Source organism: Simochromis diagramma, unplaced genomic scaffold (genome assembly GCF_900408965.1).
Source record: "Simochromis diagramma unplaced genomic scaffold, fSimDia1.1 OVJJ01000387.1, whole genome shotgun sequence".
In the NCBI taxonomy this organism is placed as follows: Eukaryota; Metazoa; Chordata; class Actinopteri; order Cichliformes; family Cichlidae; genus Simochromis; species Simochromis diagramma.
Genome location: NW_024387152.1, coordinates 3340135 through 3362253, shown reverse-complemented (window position 1 = coordinate 3362253; position 22119 = coordinate 3340135). Strand labels below are relative to the sequence as shown.

Below are 22119 nucleotides of genomic sequence, written 5' to 3'. Positions count from 1 at the left end.
GAGACACAAATCCCTTTGAAGTTGTGTCAGGTAGAATGTAAAAGTCTCCCAAATCACACATCCGGAGCTACCTGCTGTGCTCCTGTGAATAAGAGAGCTGCTGAAATCATCATTGCCCCACTCACATGTAGCACTGAGATATGGAAACGACACTTCAGTGATGCAAAATCTCATACCGTCTTGCATTCTGCACTTTATTTCTTGGCCAGATATAAAGGTCAACCATTTTTCTAGAAATATGCAAAGCATCCTGTTCAGTCATGTGATGAGGTGTCCTGTTAGGAGTTATGGAGTAATATATGAGAAATGTAGCCAGCTGCTGAATCACCTCTGCTCCCATGGGCTGATTTCATCCACGTCCAGAGGTTTGCATGAAGCAAGTTTTGGTGCTTAGTGAGGTAACATCAAGATTAAAAGCAGGTTTTCATGGAGGTACATCTCATGCTGAACTAGACTGCAGACCTAACCTGCACAGGAGCAACAGGAGAAACATTATGGAGGTTATATGTACCTTGTGTAAATTATGCAAAGAAAAATCTACTTAAATTTGTTTTGTTTTTTACTTTTCCCCCCTTTACTCTCACACCACTGAACACTGCCAGAGTTAAAGCTGAAACCACCCAGCACACATTAACTTAAATTTAATTAGTCCAATCTTTTATTGATCATGAATAAGTCTTGATTGATTCATTACTTGCCAGTTTCCTTGGTGACTTTCAGCTCTTCTGATAAATGCCTAAAGCACAAATACAGGTTCATACAGACCTAATGTGTGGGGCACCGCAAGTGCCAAAATTAAATAAATAAATACATGATTAAATAATTATTAAATTATTTATTTATTTAAATGTTAAATAAATAAATAATTTATTAAAAACATAATTAATTTCTTATATATGCCATTAAATGTGTGTAATGTGAAAGCCATAAATTATTTATTAAATACAGAATTATAATAATAACAATAAATGATGAAATTTGTAATTATTGCATAACATATAAATTCATTTTTCCTAAAAAGAACAATTGATTTATTTCACTATTTAATTATTTTAGGCTTACGAAATTACTTAAACTTTCAGAGCATGTGATTGGTTAGCCAGTACAGTCAAGACAGAAAGAGCCCTGATAATGAGTCAATGCAGTGTCACAGTCAGTTGAATGGGTGGTGGTGTGGACTCGTTGCATTTGAAATGAAATTACCAACAGCAAAGGCAGAGGAAAGCAGCTCAAACTGTAAGTAAAATTGGGAAATACTGTTCCTGTTTCACCAAATACACAAGATTTTTTGGGGTAAGAATGTAGTGGGATAATTTTTAAATATCTTGTTGATTTGTTGAGGTAAAGCTTATTTATTAAAGTGCTCCAATATTTTCCATTACTCCAGAATTAATGTTTTTAATATCTATCCAGCTTAATTCTAAACTCTAGCTGTGAGAATTATGTGTAAATGTATAATGCTTTACAGAGAAATCTACAGAACAATCTGTTGATGAAACAATATTATTTGATATACTGGTGTACCATATTTTTTTACTGCCTTTTTCATAATTAGTCCAGTGTTTATGTCCTTTCCAAATCATTACACATTAATGGACCTTTTATTCTTAAACATCTTGCCAGATACATGATATATGTCTTAAAAAGACAAATAAGTAGGCCTGTTCTCTGCTATTTTCATTTCATTTCATTCAAATATTATTAAATATTTATTCATGCATACAGTGATTTTTGTGTATTTTGAGGGCTCACGCGCTCATGCTTCACAAGTAAAACTATTTTACAAATGTACATCCAAACCTGAAAAAATCTACGCACAATTTATTCAGTTCAGCTCATGAATCTGATCATTTCTCATTTCAAAATTCTTTCTGTGTGTACAACTGTCTAAAACCACACCTAACATCTTTCACTCAGTTACAAAGCCTTAAATATGTGTGGACGAATCGCTTTATACGCACTTACAGGCACGTTGCATGACCACATAGGGGTTTTGAGACAAATTTAAAGCTGTACAATCTACAAATGTAAGATGCATTCAAGTCACAGTGTAAATAATTATTTAAATAATTATTGAAAAATAATTTCAATAATTATTTAAATGAATGTTTTCTACGATGTATTTTTGTTATTTCATTTTGGCACTCTTGCCACTCCATACCAATTGAGGGTCATCGCTCCACGCAGCTAATATAATTATGCTTTTAAATCATGCTGCATAAATAAATAAGAGCATATTTGAAACGTTTTGCTAAAAGACAACTTTTTTATATAAGTTAAAAAATAAATAAATAAATAAAATCTTTGTTTACCTGAAAGCCAATTCTAACCTGTGTGCTTTTATTTGAGGTATAGACTTCTACTTCCGGGTCACGTTCCTTACATTTTTTTCTTCTTTCCATTCTTCTATAAGCCAAACACAAATACCCCCAAAGCACAAATTGGTCCCTTTTGATAATTTTGATTTCTTGTTTTCGGTTTGTCGTTACTGACGACAAAGACAAAAGCCGGCCCTGAATTTTCCTTCTCGCTTTAAAACGAAAAACAAAAAACAACTCTCTCTTTTTTTTTCTTTTCCTTTTTTCCATTTTTGGCTCTCAGGAAACAAAAAGCGAGCTGCGCGAACATCGGACCAAACCGCTTTTATTGTGAAACTAACTTCTCCACAGGTATTCTGATTAAAGTTTTGTCGGGTTTGGGGAAAAGTTTTTGTGCCTTTACAGTTTAGCGAGGCTTTATTTGAAGAGCTTTTCTGTTATATAGATGCTTTTGAGAAAACTGATGAGAAATGAATGATGTGCGTATTTTTTATTTATTTAGTTTTTGTTTTTTAAAGCAAAAACTAAAGTCATCAAAAATCAAGTAGTTTAATAAGCATCAGGTACAACTAAGCATAATGTGAGATGAGATCTGTGACCATGCTGTCTCACTGTGCAGAAAAGCTGTTTGGAGAATTTGCAAGCATGAGCTACTCTTCTTGTGTGTGTTTCATGTCCACACTTGTATTGGACCAGTCAGAAACTCTGATTTTATTCCTAAACAGTTTCATCTCTGAGGCATTTACTTATGGGGTTGGGTCTATTGTCTCGCTTGACGACCCACATGTTTCCCTCAACGTGGCATGTTGAATAGAAGCAGCAAAGCACCCCCACGACGGATAACCTCCACCTCCATGCATGTTTTCTTTTGGGAGTTTCTGTTATTTGGTGGGGGTCGGGACCCCCCACGTCCTCCAAACACTCAAAAGTGTACTGAGTCATAAAGTCAGATAGCTGGCAGTGGTTTTCTTCCTGCTGCAGATAGTAGAGTCATAAACACTGACCTTCGCTAAGGTGAGAGAGGCCTTTGATGGTCACTTAAAGGAAGTTGTTGTCTTGCTTTTGGGGGAACTTTGGTAACTTTGCCTGCTGTTTGTAGACAATGGGTTAGTCTGTCTCAAATCTTCAGATTTTTAGGTCATTTTCTGCTCACACACCTATGATTTGTCTTAAAATGATTTTTTTTTCTCATAAATTTGAACCTTTATAATATTTCCGTTGAAGGTTTAGCTTTGTATACATTTCAGAACTCCTTTTGTTTTTGCACGATTAAATCTGAGGTAATGTTTGAACATGAATCCTGATTCACTTTTATTATACAAATCAGTTAAAATTTCAGGCTTTCATCTTAAATGATTTTTGAGATATTTATGTTTAAACATTGAGTCATATATACATTCAAACTTTGGACCATAACGTTTTTAGGCTCATCAGAGATGGGCGAGCAGGAGGCCCATGATGATCTTAGATGGAGGGGCCCTAATGCCTCTTACTGTGGGCATGTGGAGGGTCTCAGTGCCTTACAGATGTCTTTGTAACCTTTCATAGACTGATTATTTTAAATAAAACTTCCCCCAGTCACCCAGAAATCCCTGTGATTTTTGTCACAATGTGCTTCTGGTGAGAACTTCTCACCAGAAGTTGACTAAAGGGCGTCCTTTTGAAAAAAGTGTGTTTACTGAACAGGGCTGTTACCGGTCAGGCCTGGGTGTGTCTTCCAGCTTAGCTAGTCAGATTAAAACAGGTTGGTAGTATTTTGGATTGAGCAGCTAAGTAGGTGTGTGGGTACTTTTTTATTTTTTGTAGTCAAACCGTTTCCTGCCACGTGCAATGTTTTTCTCTGTCTTGCTGTTTATTGCAGGTGATCCCTGCACCCGATTATATTTAGTCGAGCTGTGTGAGTGAGCGGTGGGAGGGGGCAGGATCAGGAACAGTAGTCTATAAAACCAGTGGATTTACTCGGGCTCCCATGAGAAGACAGTGAAGGAAGAGCACTCTGTACTTTTCTTCCCCCCTCTCATCAAGGCCACCTGTCTGCCCGGTCCCTCTGGAAACATGTCTAAGGACCTCCAACCAACCGTGGACCCCACAAAGATGGGGGTCGGACGATCCATCGCCGTGCTGACGTCAGGAGGAGACGCTCAGGGTAAGCAGAGGAATGAGGCTTTGCTTTATTTTGAGCATAAAATGATTCTCAGTGGAGGGTGGAAAAACGATCAGACAGCATCTTCTCCTGATGTGTCTGATCACTGAATCCCAGCAAGCTGTTGAAGTTCTAGTTTCCCTTTGTCTTGTGGATGCTAATAGAGTATCATTTTATGCTCTCACTGCACAGCATTTTAAATAAGATCAGAAGCCAGAGAATATAAAGGGCTAGCAACATTTTTTCCAGTGCTGAATGACAGCTGTCAGAGGCCGACGGAGTTTTGGCTGCAAGTCCCATTTGAAGTCCAGCACATGATAGGAGGATTACATCTTGGATTAACTCCACCATCAATGCCTAATGTTACACTGCTCGTAATGTCTCAGAGTAGAAGTGTGGTGGGGGTTAAAACTGGATGAACTCAGATTGTTTAAAGGTTCAAGTCCAAGGTGTTATTATCACTGCTTTTATTCAAGTAGAATAATGTGGACTACGTGAGGATCACAGTGAATATGAAACACTAAATAAAAACTTTTCTCTTTCTCTCTATTTTTTGTTTTGCTTCTCCTGTGAATCCTTCTGGAGCTTTATCCGCCTCTTCTTCCCCTTGTGTGTTCCCTTATTTTGCATATTTGGAGCTAATCTTAGTGGCAGTGACCTTTTTCTGGTATGGACAAGAGAAACACCCCCAACCACAGCTGCTGTCTATTGAAACAAGAGCTGCAACATGCCAACAGCCACAACACAAAGTCCCACAGTGGCCTTTAGTGTGCCGGAGCTCAAGGGCCAAGATTATGCACAAGATGCACTTTTCCCTTATGGCTATTCTTGGCTTGACATGTGCCTGTGCGCACACTAAGTCACTTAAAGGTTAAGAAAAGGCCCGACAGTGTTCGGGTGATATTTGATAGAAAGTTTGAAATGTTCAGTCATCACAGATCAGATCATTTGTGTGTTTTTAGGCATGAATGCAGCCGTGAGAGCCACAGTCAGAGTCGGCATCTACACTGGAGCCAAAGTCTACTTTGTCCATGAGGTATTTGAGCGGCATACAGGTGACATGTCGGCATCAGAATACAGCAATTAAATATAAGATGGAGACACATAGGAGAGAGTTTCCTGTTAAAGTCATGACAGAGGCCATCAGCTCAGGCCTGACGGTGTATGTTGTCATGTGTTGTAGGGCTACCAGGGCCTGGTGGATGGAGGAGAAAACATTTGTCTCGCTACATGGGAGAGTGTGTCTATGATGCTTCAGCTGGTGAGTGATATACAGCTGAATAAAGACCCGTATTTATTGTACCATGGGGAAGACTATTAAAAAAATGCCTTTTTTAATATATATTGTAGGCTCAGTTCGCCTATTTTACAAATTAGATTTGAATAATTCTGCTTTATTTCTACGTAGGATTAATATTTAAAGAGTCACCCTTGACAAAGAAATCAACAATTAACAGGCCAAAATTCATTCTGATCGGTTCATCTTTTGTCAGTTTTTAGGATCCTAAGTTGAGTTTCTCATTACAATCGATGTTTATGCCGATAACAAAAGGAAGCAAATACATACCTAAAAAATGAAGGAGGGAGTTTGTCAGCCTCAGTCTGACTAATCTGCAAAACACTGCATCTACAAATTGTGGAAAAATGTTCCAGCAGCTAGAATCCTATGTCAGACAAGAGCGGGACAACTTTCCTCTCCCAGAGGTTCCCCAGCTGGTCTCAGTTCCCAGATGTTTGCAGACTGTTGTTAAAAGAAGAGGGAATGCCGCACAGTGGTAAACTTGATCCTGTCCCAACTTTTCTGACAGGCTTTGCTGTCATCAAATTCAAAATGAGCTAATATTTTTTCTTAAAATATAAAATTTTCCCACTTTAAACATCTGATATATTTTCTGTGTTCTATTGTGAAATAAAATATGCATTTATGAGATTTTCTAATCAGTGGATTCTGTTTTTATTTACCTTTTTTTGCAGCATCGCAACTTCTATGGAAGTGGGTTTGTGGTAACAAATGGATGCTTCTGTAAATGCTTCTGATATCACAACAAGCTGAGTGATGACATTAAACAAGTGATACGCCCTGTGATTTAAGGATCGTGGTAATACTGAAGTTATTTGTCTAAATACAGCAGTCTGGCAAGGAGTGACACTCTGACATTTATGAAGTGTGTGTGAATGGCAGCAGAGGCTGCGGCAGATTTCTAAGATATCGTCTTTACTCGTGATGCAACCTCACTCCATGGGAATCCAGGCCACCCTAATGAGCTGTTATAAAGCTGACCCGATGATATCTAACTGTTATGGAAAACACTGTTGGGTTAATTGTCTGTCAATGCTGCATTAACGTTTTCAAAGCCAGTTATAAAAGCTTCTCCTCTTCCTGTGTTAGGGTGGTACTGTCATCGGCAGCGCTCGCTGCAAGGACTTCAGAACCAGAGACGGTCGTATGAAGGCCGCCTGCAACCTGGTGAAGCTGGGCATCACCAACCTGTGTGTAATCGGTGGAGACGGCAGTCTGACGGGAGCCAACGAGTTCAGGACCGAGTGGAGCGGGCTGCTGGTTGATCTGGTCCGAGCAGGTAAAGAGACAAATCGTGAATCTGTAAAATCTTTCAGCCTCGTCTTTTTGTGTCTGACAAAATCTGTCTGTCCTCGTCTCTCTTCCAAGATTAGCTTCTAATTCATCACAAAAAGACGGGGTAGGGGAAAATAATGAAAAGCATGTGCATTCACTAGGAATATACAGTGGTGTGCTTTGTTTTGACCACTAAAAACTAAATTTGGGGACGTTTCCAAAATGCTGCATAAAGTTTAAATTTATAAGTTAAAGCCTCAGTCACACAACTCATACAAGCTCCAGTAAGGGCTAAATAACTGAATTTTACTTTTTTTTCCACTCACTATGTGGTTGGCAATAAGCATTTTACCCTAGCAACCAGTAGATACCAAGGGGTTGACAACCAGTCTCTAGGCCTGTGCGTCTGAGGCTGCAAGAAAGAAAGATAAGAATAAACTTTATTGTTCCACTTGGCAATTTGTCTTGGACAAACGGCGCTAAACATAGCTGCATTCGCCTAATGAAAACCATGAAAATTAAAAATGGGGATAAAAACAAACAAACCAATGTTTGTATCATCAGATTATGTATCATGTCTGCAGGTAAGATCACTGAGGAAGAAGCTAAGAAATCGTCCCACCTCAATATTGTTGGCATGGTCGGCTCAATCGACAATGACTTCTGCGGCACTGACATGACCATCGGTACTGACTCGGCACTGCACCGCATCATTGAGGTGGTGGATGCCATCACCACGACTGCACAGAGGTCAGACCCCACTGTGCATTCAAAAAGTGAATCTGTAAACCAAATTAATAGTTTGCACATATGTAGAGGTAGAAAATAGGCGTGCAACGATACACAAAATTCACGGTTCGGTTCGATACTTTGGTGTCACGGTTCGATATTTTTTCGATACAAAAAAATGTTCATGCCTTTTTAATTTGTCATTTATTAAAATTATAAATATATATTTTAACTCAAAAGTACAGTTTTTAAATTTAATGTTGCTGAAACAAAAGTAATTAAAAAAATAAATATCTCTCAGGGCTCTCAAAATTTCAAAATCCCTGGTAGCCCTTCAGGCAGGGACTCTTCAGTTTTTGGTAGCCCAAAATAAATGTAAGTAGCCCGAATAAAAAAGAGAGCAATTTTTTGATTGATGTTTTGTTTCCTTTACAATATTATACATTAAAGTATAATATTGTAAAGGAAACAAAACATTAATCAAAAAATTGTTGAAAAACAAATTACAACATTGTATAAAAATTACAATCATCAACTCAAATACTTGGTTCTAATTGAACATAAATTTCTATGAACTTGTAAGAACTGTGTAGGACATGAATCAGTCTGTGTCAGATCCTGAATTTGAAATTTCCGCTGAAGTCACGAGTAAGAGACAAGTGGAACCAAGATCTAGGACATTTGCTTTTTGAAGTTTGCAAAGACTGCTAAATTGTGCCAGTGGTAGTTCACTCTTCGCAACATAGTACGCTGTTCTAAACAGATTTTTCAGGTTTATTTTTAGTATGTTATTTGCAATTGGTGTTTGTTCTGGGAAAGATATTGCAGACTGAGCAATAATGCATTTCTTGCATTTCTCATGGGTTCTAATGGGGGCCGTTCTTAAAATGACTGGTCCCAGTAACAAAGGCGCTTGTCGACTCAGAAATCGAGAGAAAACCAACAACACACCCGGCAGAACATTATGTTATTTACACGGGTGCACATAAGTGGTCCGCATGTGCGCATTCGCTGTCAAAATAAAAGACGCGCACCAGATAAGAAGTTGCAGCGCGCGTTTGCGTCCATATAAAAAGCACTGTTTTTGTCCGCTAGAGTGGGATTTTCACGGCACATTCCGCACCACATCTCTGTGCGTTCATCATTTGTTTGAAGCCAGCTCACCTCCTGCAACCACTTTTCCGAGAATACGTGCTTCTTTTGTGGTTCGGACTCCTTCTGACATTTCTTTGGAGGTGGAGGAACATCACAGTAATTGCTTAAAGGAGCTTCTTCGACATCTTTAAGAGTTTTAAACAAATGTCTGTCCTCCCCCAGAAAATCTTATGTATGCAAACACGCGTTGCAACTTCAAATCTTGTGCGCGTTTTTTTTTTTTTTTTTGACAGCGAATGCGCACCTGCGGACCACTTATGTGCAGCCCTGGTTATTTAGCTCGTCATATTGCAGCCACAGAAATTCTTTTGTCCATGAAACCATAAAGCTGCACTTTCTTTTTGCCTTATAGTCTGATTTGTCATAACTTTTCCGTTTTGTGGTAAGCTTTTCTTTGGCTGTCACTTCTTCACCCTGACCTGTCTTATTTGGCTCAGCAGAACTAAAATATGTATCCTGCTGCTTTTACACACGCACACATAACGCTCAGCGATTCTCTGCGTGATCAACCTCTCATATGTTTAAGCTTGCTGCGGGAGATTTCACTTGTCATGTTTGCATAGTAAGCTAACGATTGATAAGACGATGTCAGAGGAATTGGTGCACAAATTATCATCACTCACCAATCAGTGCTGTCGCTCTCTATACACAGTTCGCGCAATTGCAAAGTGAAAGCAAAAAACAAGCGCAAATTCAAACGCGATTTCAATATGTCACATATTGACAGTGGCTCACCGATGCCAATGACATAATTACCCAGCTACATTTTCGAAAGAATGCAAAAGCATTGACATATATTTTTCCTTCCTACGATAGCCTGACGGGCAGGGCAGAGATAGATTTTGGTAGCCCGACTGGAAAAATCGCTAGCCCCGGGACGTCGGGCTAGCGATTTTGCGAACCCTGTATCTGATTGAGGAATCACTCATCTTTGGAAAAGAGAGTTTATTACAGAGAAATGGCTCTTTCCAAAATAAAAGCTATACTATACGCTTCTTCTGAGCTATATTCTCAGCAGCATATTGTAGCATTCACAAGAACCAGACGGTTGGGTCTCAGTTTGTCCGTTTATTCGGCACATAAGCAAGAGGATTGCTAACTCAGGGGAGAGCGCCCTCGTACTACACCTCTCTTCAGCCTGGCACACACTTACACCCAGAACAACCAGGTCCCCCCCTCCCCTTCCTGAACACCACCCTCCCTACTTCCTGCAGCACAACCAAACATGAATCTTAAAGGAACAACAACAGTGTGCAGAGATAACCAACATGTCACTGTACAATAACACTTAACCATCGTTACAATATTGTAGCGGGTCAGGGCTGTTCAGGGTTCTGTTTGTACAGTTATGTTTTGTTTATGTTGCCATAGTGACGGGTGACGCCCTCTCGCTGCGACGGTGTGTCCTTCCTGGGTCAGAGGGCGCCCTGTGTGGTGTTGTTGTTGTTGTTGCTGTGCGGTTGCCGCGCTGAGCAGTTAGCTAGCGGCAGTGTTCTTCTGCAGATGTCAATAAACGGCTGTGCTCCCTGGCTAGCTCACGGGAAGCAAGACCAAACGACACCTCCGTCTCCTCGTTGTCTGAGCTCGCCACATTGGTGTCAGAAGTGGGATGATGGTGGCACCCCATGTTCTGACCCGAGTGACTTTTCCCCCGCCGGTGCGCCAAAAGAAGGCACCTGGACATTTGCAAAGTGAAAGCAAAAAACAAGCGCAAATTCAAACGCGATTTCAATATGTCACATATTGACAGTGGCTCACCGATGCCAATGACATAATTACCCAGCTACATTTCCGAAAGAATGCAAAAGCATTGACATATATTTTTCTTCCTACAATAGCCCGACGGGCAGGGCAGAGATAGATTTTGGTAGTACGACTGGAAAAATCGCTAGCCCCGGGACGTCGGGCTAGCGATTTTGCAAGCCCTGTGTTACAGGCATGGCCCTTTAAGGATGAAGCCTGATGGGAAATGTATTCGGGGTGTGTGTAGCGGGACTGCCTGGTGTGTGTGTGAAGAGAGAGAGCGGAGAAGGGGGAAAAGTAACGGTTAGCTACAGAAGAGACTAAAAGAAAATAAATAAAAGGAATATAATAACTCCCTCGACAGCCAGAGTTGTGTCGGCGATGCTCGCTGTGAGTAAACTGTTTCAGCCCACTGTACGCGGTGTTCGTGCCTTAGAGAAGAAATAAAGTTCGGTGAAGCAGTTTCCTACGCCTCCTTTGATCTTTTTGCTAGCGGAGTTGACCTGTATAGTAAGCTGTTGCCGGCTACGAGTCAGTTACGGAACCTTCAAGTAACTGCCAGAGGTTTCCTTACTACGGTTCGGGGCCGCGGATCTGGCGCGGTAACACCTGTATCTGATTGAGGAATCACTCATCTTTGGAAAAGAGAGTTTATTACAGAGAAATGGCTCTTTCCAAAATAAAAGCTATACTATACGCTTCTTCTGAGCTATATTCTCAGCAGCATATTGTAGCGGGTCAGGGCTGTTCGGGGTTCTGTTTGTACATTTATGTTTTGTTTATGTTGCCATAGTGACGGGTGACGCCCTCTCGCTGCGACGGTGTGTCCTTCCGGGGTCAGAGGGCGCCCTTTGTGGTGTTGTTCGGTTGCCGCGCTGAGCAGTTAGCTAGCGGCAGTGTTCTTCTGCAGATGTCAATAAACGGCTGTGCTCCCTGGCTAGCTCACGGGAAGCAAGACCAAACGACACCTCCGCCTCCTCGTTGTCTGAGCTCGCCACATTGGTGTCAGAAGTGGGATGATGGTGGCACCCCATGTTCTGACCCGAGTGACTTTTCCCCCGCCGGTCGTGACCGGCCGGTGCGCCAAAAGAAGGCACCTGGACATTTGCAGGACTTTGTGTGGGGTAATGGGGTTGTCGGGGACGACTGACCCCTTAGGTGGGGGCTATGTAGCGGGTCAGGGCTGTTCGGGGTTCTGTTTGTGCAGTTATGTTTTGTTTATGTTGCCATAGTGACGGGTGACGCCTTCTCGCTGCGACGGTGTGTCCTTCCGGGGTCAGAGGGCGCTCTGTGTGTTGTTGTTGATGTTGCTGTGCAGTTGCCGCGCTGAGCAGTTAGCTAGCGGCAGTGTTCTTCTGCAGATGTCAATAAATGGCTGTGCTCCCTGGCTAGCTCACGGGAAGCAAGACCAAACGATACCTCCGTCTCCTCGTTGTCTGAGCTCGCCACAATATTAAACATATCAGGTCCCCATAAGGAGAATCATGTGCTAACGGCTGTCTAAATGACTCGGGTAAAGTTTGTAGCATGCATGCTTGTTGTTTTTGTCTGCTTCCACTTGTCTTTGCACTAGGATGATGTCGGCGTAAATGTGCAGTCATATTCGTTGTGTTCCCACTAGTGCTGTCAGCGTTAATCTCGTTGAAATGACGTTAACGCCACAACATGGCAAACCTCCGTTAACGAGCTACCCCTGCATGGGGCTAGACGGCCAACATGTTAACGAGCTAACTGCACTAACACACTAGTTCCCACCCATGTAATTGAGCATTGCGTGGCACATCCAACATACTGTTTTACTTTAGTCCATGACGCGCTTACCTTCAGGGTCATACGTCACATGAAAACCAAAATAATTCCAAACGCCAGATCTGAATGAGGGTGGGGGAGGTTCAATTTGCCATGTTGCAAGGAGAGCTTAACTTCTGTCTCGCTAGCTTGCCCTGTTCTCTTCCTTCTGAGGATGCTGTCTGTGTTGAACGCTCAGTGGATCTGCGCTCGACAGTGCAGCCTAGGCGGAGTAGTCGAACGCAGATTCACTGAGCGCTCAACACAGACAGCATCGTCAGAAGGAAAGTTGATAAAATAAATTACAAATTTTGTATTGTTCGATACATATGCGTACCGAACCGAAAGCACTGTATCGAACGGTTCAATATCGATACGAGTATCGTTGCACCCCTAGTAGAAAACTCTAGAAAAAAAATGGACATATCGTCTTTCTTATGCCTGTCAGTTTATAGTGGATATACTGATTCTGCATATTCATTTTTTTCAAAATCCACAGCCACCAGAGGACATTTATCCTGGAAGTGATGGGCAGACACTGTGGGTCAGTACTCTATCTGTGTGTGTGTCATTAGTCTGAGAGACTATTATATTTGCGTGACTTATTTATTCTCATTCATGTTTGCAACAAGTAGTTACAGTGCATAACATAACGAACTCTCTCCAGTTACAGTCTTCTTATTAATATGATGCTGGTGCACAAATGACCTGAATGCCTCTGTATTGTTTGTGTCAGTGGACTGATGGGATCTTGTGACTGTCAAAGAGGTTTTGTGATTTAAAAGTACAGCCGAAAAAACATGTTCCTGTGGCTACGTCTATGAATCAGGCTGCTTAACCGTTTGTGTTTGCACACATGCGTGCAGTTACCTGGCTCTAGTGACAGCTCTCGCCTGTGGAGCTGACTGGGTGTTCATTCCCGAGATGCCGCCAGATGATGGCTGGGAGGACCACTTGTGCAGGAGGCTGTCAGATGTAAGTGTTTCTTCATTTGAAGATACCCACATCCTCTCTTTGCATGCATATTTGTACTTTTATCTCTGTTATTTATTTATATTTTTTTACTTTAGCAAAGAGCCCGTGGATCTCGACTAAATGTGATCATTGTGGCCGAGGGCGCGATGTGCAAGGATGGCAAACCGATTACATCTGACCAGATCAAAAAGGTAAGCTGTATGGTTCTTACTATTGTGCGAGTATTATTGTAAGCTATGCTGACAGTATACTGAACAAAGAGCTGGATTTGTTTGTGTCCAGTTGGTAACTGACAGACTCGGCTTTGATACCCGCACCACTGTTCTTGGACACGTGCAGAGAGGAGGAACACCCTCTGCCTTCGACAGAATCCTGGTGAGTGTCCCAGTAAAACGCAGAGTAGAATCCACAGTACACAGCTCTACTTCTGCCTCTACTGAGGCTCCTGACTCCTGAGGAGTGTACTATGAAGTAAGAATTAATGGAGTAGTAAACCATAATGAGCTAAAAGTCTGAGTTTCTTTAAAAAAGTAGCTTTTAAATGGCTAAATCACCATGGTAACTTACCTTGAACACGTAACCTGGTCTGGAGAAGGTTTAAAATCCTCTGGAAATGCAACATTTTTAATACATTTCTTCTATTTACAGCATATAAAGCAGGGTATAGAGTCTCTGCTAGGAGAACATGTTTTATATGTACAAGCTGTACAGAGGGTGCAGTCTGCAATAAAATAAACTTGAATTATTTTACTCCTCTGTGCACTAAATCACCACATTAACAGTTTTCTGCAGCATTAATTTCCTGTCTTATTTGTAACAGTGTGTTTACATTTTACTGTAATATTTTATCTTTTTATCTTTATATATTTGTAGTCACCATTTCATTATCATCATCTGATAACATCTGTGAGTGGAGTAGGTGACGCTCATAGGGATCATTTTATACAGAAGAAGAGTCGTATAATCCGCGAAGCACCTGTTTTTATTAGATGCGCATGAACGAAGCCTGAAGGGCTGAACTGGGTCAAGAAAGCTAACGGAAAGAAAGCCTAGCTGTGTTGAACTTTCTTCGTAGTACACCCTCTGGTGAACTGGCTCTGTTGGTTTCCTCTAGGGCAGCAGGATGGGAGTGGAGGCGGTGATGGCATTGCTGGAGGCCACCCCAGACACTCCCGCCTGTGTGGTCACCCTGTCGGGGAATCAAGCCGTCAGATTGCCGCTCATGGAGTGCGTGCAAGTGGTACGTCAGAGTATTTTCACCCAAGGAAAAAGATGATTAGTGTGTTGCTTTGCCTGTTCTGAGGGATATCCACTAACACTACAATGACTTTACGCTTTACAGACAAAAGAAGTGACTGCTGCCATGGCTCAGGGCAGATTTGACGATGCCATCAAGCTCAGAGGAAAGTACGTGTTTCACAGAGAGTAATAGCAATAAAACATTTAAGTGATCGACTAACTTTGCATAACTATGGAGCCTGAACTGTGCAGCTTCAGGCTCTGCCAATGTCATCTGCTCTGTGGGCTGAACAAATTAGACATTAGATGGCACATGCAATCAATTAAAAAACTTTAAAGTAAAACTTGCAATACCATTTAAATATTAAGTAATGCCTAATAACAAAAAGGAAAAATCATTAAAATACTGACTACAATAATTTTATATTGTTTATTCTGACTAAACACTGTAAAAGTCTAACAGCTGAGCCGTATTTTTAATCTAGCTAATAACCCACTAACCCTCCTTTATGATGTGTAGGAGTTTTGAAAACAACTGGAATACGTACAAGCTGCTGGCTCACATCAATCCTCCAGATACTAAGGTGAGCGACCTTCACCTTCTAAACCAGACTCGTCCTGACTCCCTGTTGTTACTGAATCATGTTTAAGGACCTTCAGCTGTCTCATTGTGTCCATCTGTCGCTGGCAGAGTAACATCAATGTGGCCATTATGAATATCGGCGCCCCCTGTGCTGGTATGAACGCTGCCGTGCGTGCAGCGGTGAGGATGGGCATCATCCAGGGTCACTCCATGCTGGCAGTCCATGAAGGTTTCGACGGTCTGGCTCAAGGACAGGTAATAATTTTTTTGGTAATCTGTTATCCTTTTAAACCAGAGAACCAGTGTCACACGTGCAAGAATCTTCTTCCTACTTCGGTTACGAAGACTAGAACTGCTTTTTGTTGCCTCTGGTGTTTTGTTCCCTGTCAGATCAAAAAATATGAGCATAAAACATCCATCAAACAGCTACGACAACTGTTATGTTATCGCACGTGGTGGTCACAATGGCAAGATATTAAGTATGAATGGCGACATACATGCAAGACATAAAAAGGCTAACAAAGCACTGAAAACACATGTTAGAAGAAAGATCAATGTGTACTTGAATGAGCACCACCAAACTGGGAGGTGGTTCCACAGAAGAGGCCTGAAAACTAAGGGCTCGGCCTCCCATTCTACTTTTAAATACTCCAAGAATCACAAATAAGCCCCCAGTCTGAGAATAAAGTGCTCTTGTAGGATAATTATGGGGCCTGATTATGTATGTGAGGAGAAGGATTTTAAAAAATATCCCTACGTTGTTGTTGTTGTTGTTGTTAACTGCTGTTATTAACAACCAGTGTTCTTGCTTGTAGCATCAGAGAGAGAGAGAAGTTGCTGTGGTGAAGTTGTTGACTGGACTCAGTACTCAGTGTGTGTGTGTGTGTGTGTGTGTGTGTGTGTGTGTGTGTGTGTGTGTGTGTGTGTGTGTGTGTGTGTGGCATTAGTTGGTTCAGTTGTTGTTCAGTTGATTAGCTCGGAATTTATATTGGGAGCAATATAAACGCCCCTGTACCCATGAAATTGGAGCTATTCCCATTGAAGCCCTTTTTGCATCTATGTGTCACGTAAAGAAAAAAATAAAAAACGGGCCTTTCAAAATAAAAGACCTCTGCTTCTCTTCTGTTTTTATTGGGTGGGGTCAAATGCAGATACATGCTTTCAAATAATTCAAGTAAGTCATTGCTTTCATGTGTGAGTACTGTACTTTGTCTTCCAATAGTTATAAGTGTTTTACTTTTATTATGTAAGCTCAGTTAGATCTTCCTGTTCACTACAGATCGAGCCCATTATCTGGACTTCTGTGAGTGGCTGGACTGGAAAAGGAGGTTCAATGTTGGGCACCAAGAGGTAAAAATATGCATTTTTGTTTATTTGATTTTTTTATTTGGAAAATAAACATGTATCCTGTATTTTTTTCGTGGCTTCCCGAAGAACTCTTCCAGGCAAAAGGTTGGAGGAGATCAGCCAGAACATCGCCAAATTCAACATCCACGCTTTGGTGATCATTGGCGGCTTTGAGGTAAGAAGTGGCAGAAGGCTTTGTTTCTCTTCTGCTCATTCAAAGTGAGCAGAAGTTCCTGAAACTAGAAGCACAGAAAAAAAAATGAATCTGCGTCTCCTCTTTTGCTGCAGGCGTATGTTGGAGGCCTCGAGCTGGTGCAGGCTAGGGAGAAATATGAGGAAATGTGCATTCCCATTGTGGTTATCCCTGCCACCGTATCCAACAACGTCCCTGGCTCTGACTTTAGCATCGGCGCTGACACTGCCCTGAACACCATCACCTCCGTTAGTGGCTGAACAGCAAATATATACGCACATGCACAAACATAAATTAAAAAGGAAGCAGTTTATCTTTTACTTTCTGGTTTGTTTCTCTGCAGACCTGTGACAGGATCAAGCAGTCTGCAGCAGGCACCAAGCGCCGCGTGTTTATCGTTGAGACTATGGGTGGATACTGTGGCTACTTAGCCACCATGGCAGGTCTGGCTGCTGGGGCTGATGCCGCTTACATCTTTGAGGAAAAATTCGACATTAAAGATCTGGAGGTGAGCTGAAAGTCGGTGAAGAAGAGGGGATGGCCATCAAGTGTGAGTTCATTGCTTGAAGTGACTGTCTTAAGAGGGCAGTTTCTTCCTGAGGACAGAAACATAATGAATTCGTTGTGTTGGACTCTTTTGGTTTCAGTTTTCTGTCTTTAAAGTTTATGGAGTCTGAAATGTAATTAGGTGAACTTTTGCTCACAGGCGAACGTCGAGCACATGGTGGAGAAGATGAAGACAACAGTGAAGAGAGGTCTGGTGCTCAGGTAGGTTTTGTTCTGGCAGGGAAAAGAAATGAAGTGCAACAGGAAGAAGGTAAATACCTGGTATAAAACCAGTAATCTGGTTAACTGCTACTGAGTAAATCTTCGGAATATCCAGTTGTTGTAACCCTCTGGTCATTGTGAATCACTGATTTAGCAGAGCATCAATCACAAACTCACAGCGAGTGCTTCAATTTTCTGTAGTACAAACACCAAAAACTCAGGATATTCAAAACAATAAGAACCCAGGAGACGAGTTCTTTTATACAACAGGCAATTTTAACTGAAAGCATTTTCACATGTCAAAATAGGAAAGTCACGGTTTAAATAATAAAACTAGTAAAAGCTGAATTTTATTTATCTGCTCTAGTTTGATTGGCTCACTGTCATAGTTGAATTCAAATGAGCCATTATTACACCTTTACAATGTCTGCTGTGAACAGGACCCATAATTCATGCTCTGAAACCAGATAAAAGTCCATTTATTTTCAGGCAACAGCAGAATAATTTACTGTTCATTGTTCAAAAGGAATGAAAGCTGCAATTCCAACTACACGACTGATTTCATCTTCAACCTGTACTCAGAGGAGGGAAAAGGCATCTTTGACTGCCGTAAGAATGTCCTTGGACACATGCAGCAGGTGTGTTCATGAGGGGAAATGTCCAAACGCAATAATTGGTTTGCTCCTCATTTTTCTGTGATTTATTCTAACTGCGTGTCCTCTACCAACTGCAGGGCGGCACTCCTACACCCTTCGACAGAAACTTTGGCACAAAGATGGGTGCCAAGGCAGTTCTGTGGCTTACTGACAAACTGAAGGAGTGCTATAGGCATGGTATGTGCACTTAAAGCCAAACTCTGTGTTATATATGATGAAATATGCCGTTGTTTAAAGTTTTGAAGTAAAGCTTCTTGAATCTGATATATTTATATGTAGAGTTAATTTCATGTTGTAAAGTCATAGCAAAGAAAAAGTACACCTTCTGTCAGTTCTAAGTCTGTACATATCAAAATTTAATGAAAGTAATCTAGCCCTCAGCAGGCCTTAAAATTAGGTTAATAAAACATACGATAAACAGCAACTCATGACCTGTTACATCATCTTGGGATTTATTTGACAAATGTGTGGAAAAAGAAGGTAAGTAGCAGCCAGTTGCTGCCAATCTTGCACTTGATTAATTGATCATCTTTAAGTGTGAGCACTTCTATAAAAGCAGAGCTTTTGGCAGTTTTCTGCTCTGCAGCATTCAAATGTGTGTTAACATGACGCCAAGGAGGAAAGACATCAGCAGAGCTGTTAGAGGAGCAACTGCTGCTGCCCATCAGTCAGATAAAGCCATATAAGTCCATCATTCTACAGTGAGGATTGCTCTCCAGTGGAGATCATTCAGAAAAGCTCCCAGTATTTCCATGAGTGGATGTCCCAGCAAATTCACCCCAAGGTCAGACCATGCAATCCTCAGAGAAACTGCAAAAAACCCAAGTGCTACATTTCAGACTCTATAGGCCTCAGTTAGCACGTTAAATGATGACTTGGATTTGCAAAATTGCTTCTAAACAAACCGCAAAACTCCTAGAACAATGTCCTTTTGAAAGACATGACCAAAGAGGGAGATATTTGGCCATAATACCCAGTGCTGTGTTTGGTCAGAAGAGACACTTCATATCAGCGGTCAAGCACGGTGGTGATTTCAGCTTGTTTTGCAGCCACAGGATCAGGGCACCTCTCTATTGAAGTATTCTACAGTTAAATGTGAGGCCATCTGTGTGACAGCTAAAGCTGGGCTGAAACTAGCTCGCACAACAGGACAATGATCTCAGTCACACCAGCTAATCTACAACACAATAGCTGGAAAAGAAAAGAATCAAGGTGGTGCAATAGTCTAGTCAAGGTCCGGAGCTTCCATAAATATGTGGACATTAGAAAGACTGATACAGTGATACATAAAACTGCTGTACAACGGGGTGAGCTTTAGTTCTTCAAACAATGCTTCTGCTTTTTAATTTAGTTTTGGTTAAATAAACAATGAAACTGTGAAATTGTTCACAGAAACTGAAAAAGGTGCTGTTTTTAAAGCTGCTGAAGACCAGATGATTGTTTTTACGTTCAATGCTCTAATATGTAAAAGCTTCCAAGTGGCCGAACCAAACATTGACAACAATCGTGTAGCAGATCTACGTCATGTTTTGTCATTCTAAATGTACATTTTTCATACATAATCATATGTTATGAATATTCCTTTCAGTAAGTCATGTGGAATGTGAATCATGAATTAGTTAATCAGTTTGTCTTTGGGGCTTTTAGGTCGTATCTTTGCTAACACAGCAGACTCCGCTTGCGTGCTGGGAATGAGAAAAAGGGCACTCACCTTCCAACCTCTCGCTGAATTGAAGGAAGACACAGATTTTGAGTATGATATATATTTTCGAGCTCACATGTTGTAAGAATATAAGTACAATAACAAGCATCCGAGTGAATGATCCCTCCCATCTGTTGCAGGCGCCGCATCCCTAAGATACAGTGGTGGCTGAAAATCAGGCCCATCATGAAGATCTTGGCTAAATATGACATCAAACTGGACACCTCTGAACACGCCGACTTGGAGCATGTGATCAAGAAGAGTAGCTTTCTTGGGAAGTAGACGCCATCTGCTCCCTGTTAGCACGCAGTTGGACAGGGGGATTTTGTTCTTTTCCATAAACAAACTTATGTTTTCTTGTTTAACCATCTGTCTGCCTCAGTAAAAGAGCTGCTATCTTTCCTGTCCTGATTGTTTGCTTCCTCTTTGTAGCCCTCCTCATCCTGAAAAGCTTTTCCTGAATACACGGTGCAGAAGAAAACAAGCCATTAAAGATGACTGATAATCCCCCCAAAACACTGTGTTGTTGGTGATTAATGCCAATTAATGTGAACTGTCCAGAGAAACAAGCAGACTAATTTTTAATTTACACTCTATCGTGGAAATCGTGTCTGATCAAAACCCATACAGCGAACACAGTGATTAAAAGTTTACATATTTAGCAACTGCGTGACCTGATGATCATCTAGAAGTCATTTAGTGTTTTTGTTTTGTTTTTCCTTGTAGCCACAGTAAATTGTACCCGTTACACCTATACATATGAATTTTAGGTCACTGGAAGCGCTGATATAATTACACCTAATGCATCTGAATTAGTAAGCCTCAATCACAAATCTTTAGAAAACGTCCTTTACTCCAAGAGGTTCTTGCCCCCGAAAATTTTGAACCCCAATTGAAAACCATAGATGTCTGGTAAAAGCAGCCAGCTATAATAACGTGATCCATCGGTACACATTCAGCCTCCTTTTCTTTATCCTGATTTTGAACAATACTTGAGCTGCGTGCAGCTAAAGATGGACTCATAGCGATCTGTTTAAATATCCTCTGCACATATTCAAACACAGATATATTATTCTCTGAATAAGCTCTGTTTGTATGGGTTTGTCATAAAAATAAATGTATGTGGAAAAAGCCATAACAAAAAGAGATTACCTATGTTTAACGAAGAACTGTGACTACAACTGAAGCAGCCTTTGTTTTGTTTCATTTGTTTTTAATAAATTTTGGTAAATTTTCTGGTAACAAATGTTATAACATGTTAATAAAAGCTTTGTTTACTGACTTATTCTTTTGAGGCACTTACTAATTTATGGTTTTGCTGAAATTCCCATATCGCTGTGATGATACGTAGACTTGAAAAGAACAAATGAGTGATTTATAGAACCCTGGCCTACTCGCTCGCCACTTTTTTAAGTACACACATTTAACTGCTTTTTAACATAAATAGCTAATCAGCCAGAGAAGTAACTTTAACCTCTTAAGACTCGAGCTCTTCCATGGCATGCATTTTTAATATTTCTTTGATATTTGGGCATATTGGGACCTCATGAATGTAAAAACAAAGAATTGACGGATCTTTTTTTTTAACCTCATTTTTATTTCTGACAAAAATGAGATCCACATATGAGGACATTCGTTTTAAATTTTGATAGAACAGTGGCAGTAGAATGTCCTCCTAAGTGGATATCAGGCACTTGTAGAGAAATATTAGTGTTTTTAGGTCTAGACAATCCAAAATGTGATGTCCACATATGTGGACGCCAGGTCCTAGGAGGTTAAATGTGATGTGGTTGTTTGTGTGGGGCTGTGTATGTCAAGAATTGCTGATCACATGTCTATGGTTTCCAGATAATGGTCTGAAAAAGAGAAAATATAAGTGAGCAGCAGTTCCCTGTGTGAAACTGCTTTGTTGATGTCAGAGGAGAATGGCTGCTTTGAGCTGATAGGAAGGCAACAGTCACTCAAATAACTATAAGTTAAAACCCAAATATGTGAAAGAGCATCTCTGAATGTATAACATGTCAAAACTTGAAGCAGATGGAGGCCACACCGAGTGCCACTCCTGTCAGCTAAGATCAGGAAACTGAGGCTAATTTGATAAAATGCAAGATTGTAAGAATCCTGATTGGTCTGATGAGTCAGAGCATTGATCCATTCTGCTTTGCACCAAGCTGTGTAGTGTGCGTCAAACTCAGGTTAAAATTC

At 40.9% G+C, this 22119-nt stretch overlaps 1 protein-coding gene across 2 annotated transcripts; it reads left to right on the top strand.

Annotated features, from left to right (window-relative positions):
* Nucleotides 1-2397: 2397 nt before the first annotated feature.
* On the top strand, nucleotides 2398-21199 carry LOC120743889 (ATP-dependent 6-phosphofructokinase, muscle type-like). 2 transcript variants are annotated; one of them, XM_040047887.1, is made up of 23 exons: nucleotides 2398-2669; nucleotides 4344-4464; nucleotides 5424-5497; nucleotides 5645-5722; nucleotides 6851-7040; nucleotides 7621-7786; nucleotides 12951-12995; nucleotides 13318-13426; nucleotides 13522-13617; nucleotides 13709-13801; nucleotides 14541-14666; nucleotides 14769-14833; nucleotides 15186-15249; nucleotides 15357-15503; nucleotides 16528-16598; nucleotides 16683-16770; nucleotides 16884-17036; nucleotides 17132-17296; nucleotides 17495-17556; nucleotides 18083-18194; nucleotides 18290-18389; nucleotides 19860-19965; nucleotides 20055-21199. In XM_040047887.1, the coding sequence occupies exons 2-23, from the start codon at nucleotides 4374-4376 to the stop codon at nucleotides 20194-20196; spliced, it is 2343 nt and encodes a 780-aa protein (XP_039903821.1). In that variant the 5' UTR covers nucleotides 2398-2669; nucleotides 4344-4373; the 3' UTR covers nucleotides 20197-21199. The 2 variants fall into 2 exon arrangements, with proteins under 2 accessions (XP_039903821.1, XP_039903820.1); XM_040047886.1 differs by having other exon boundaries at nucleotides 4180-4464.
* Nucleotides 21200-22119: the final 920 nt, after the last annotated feature.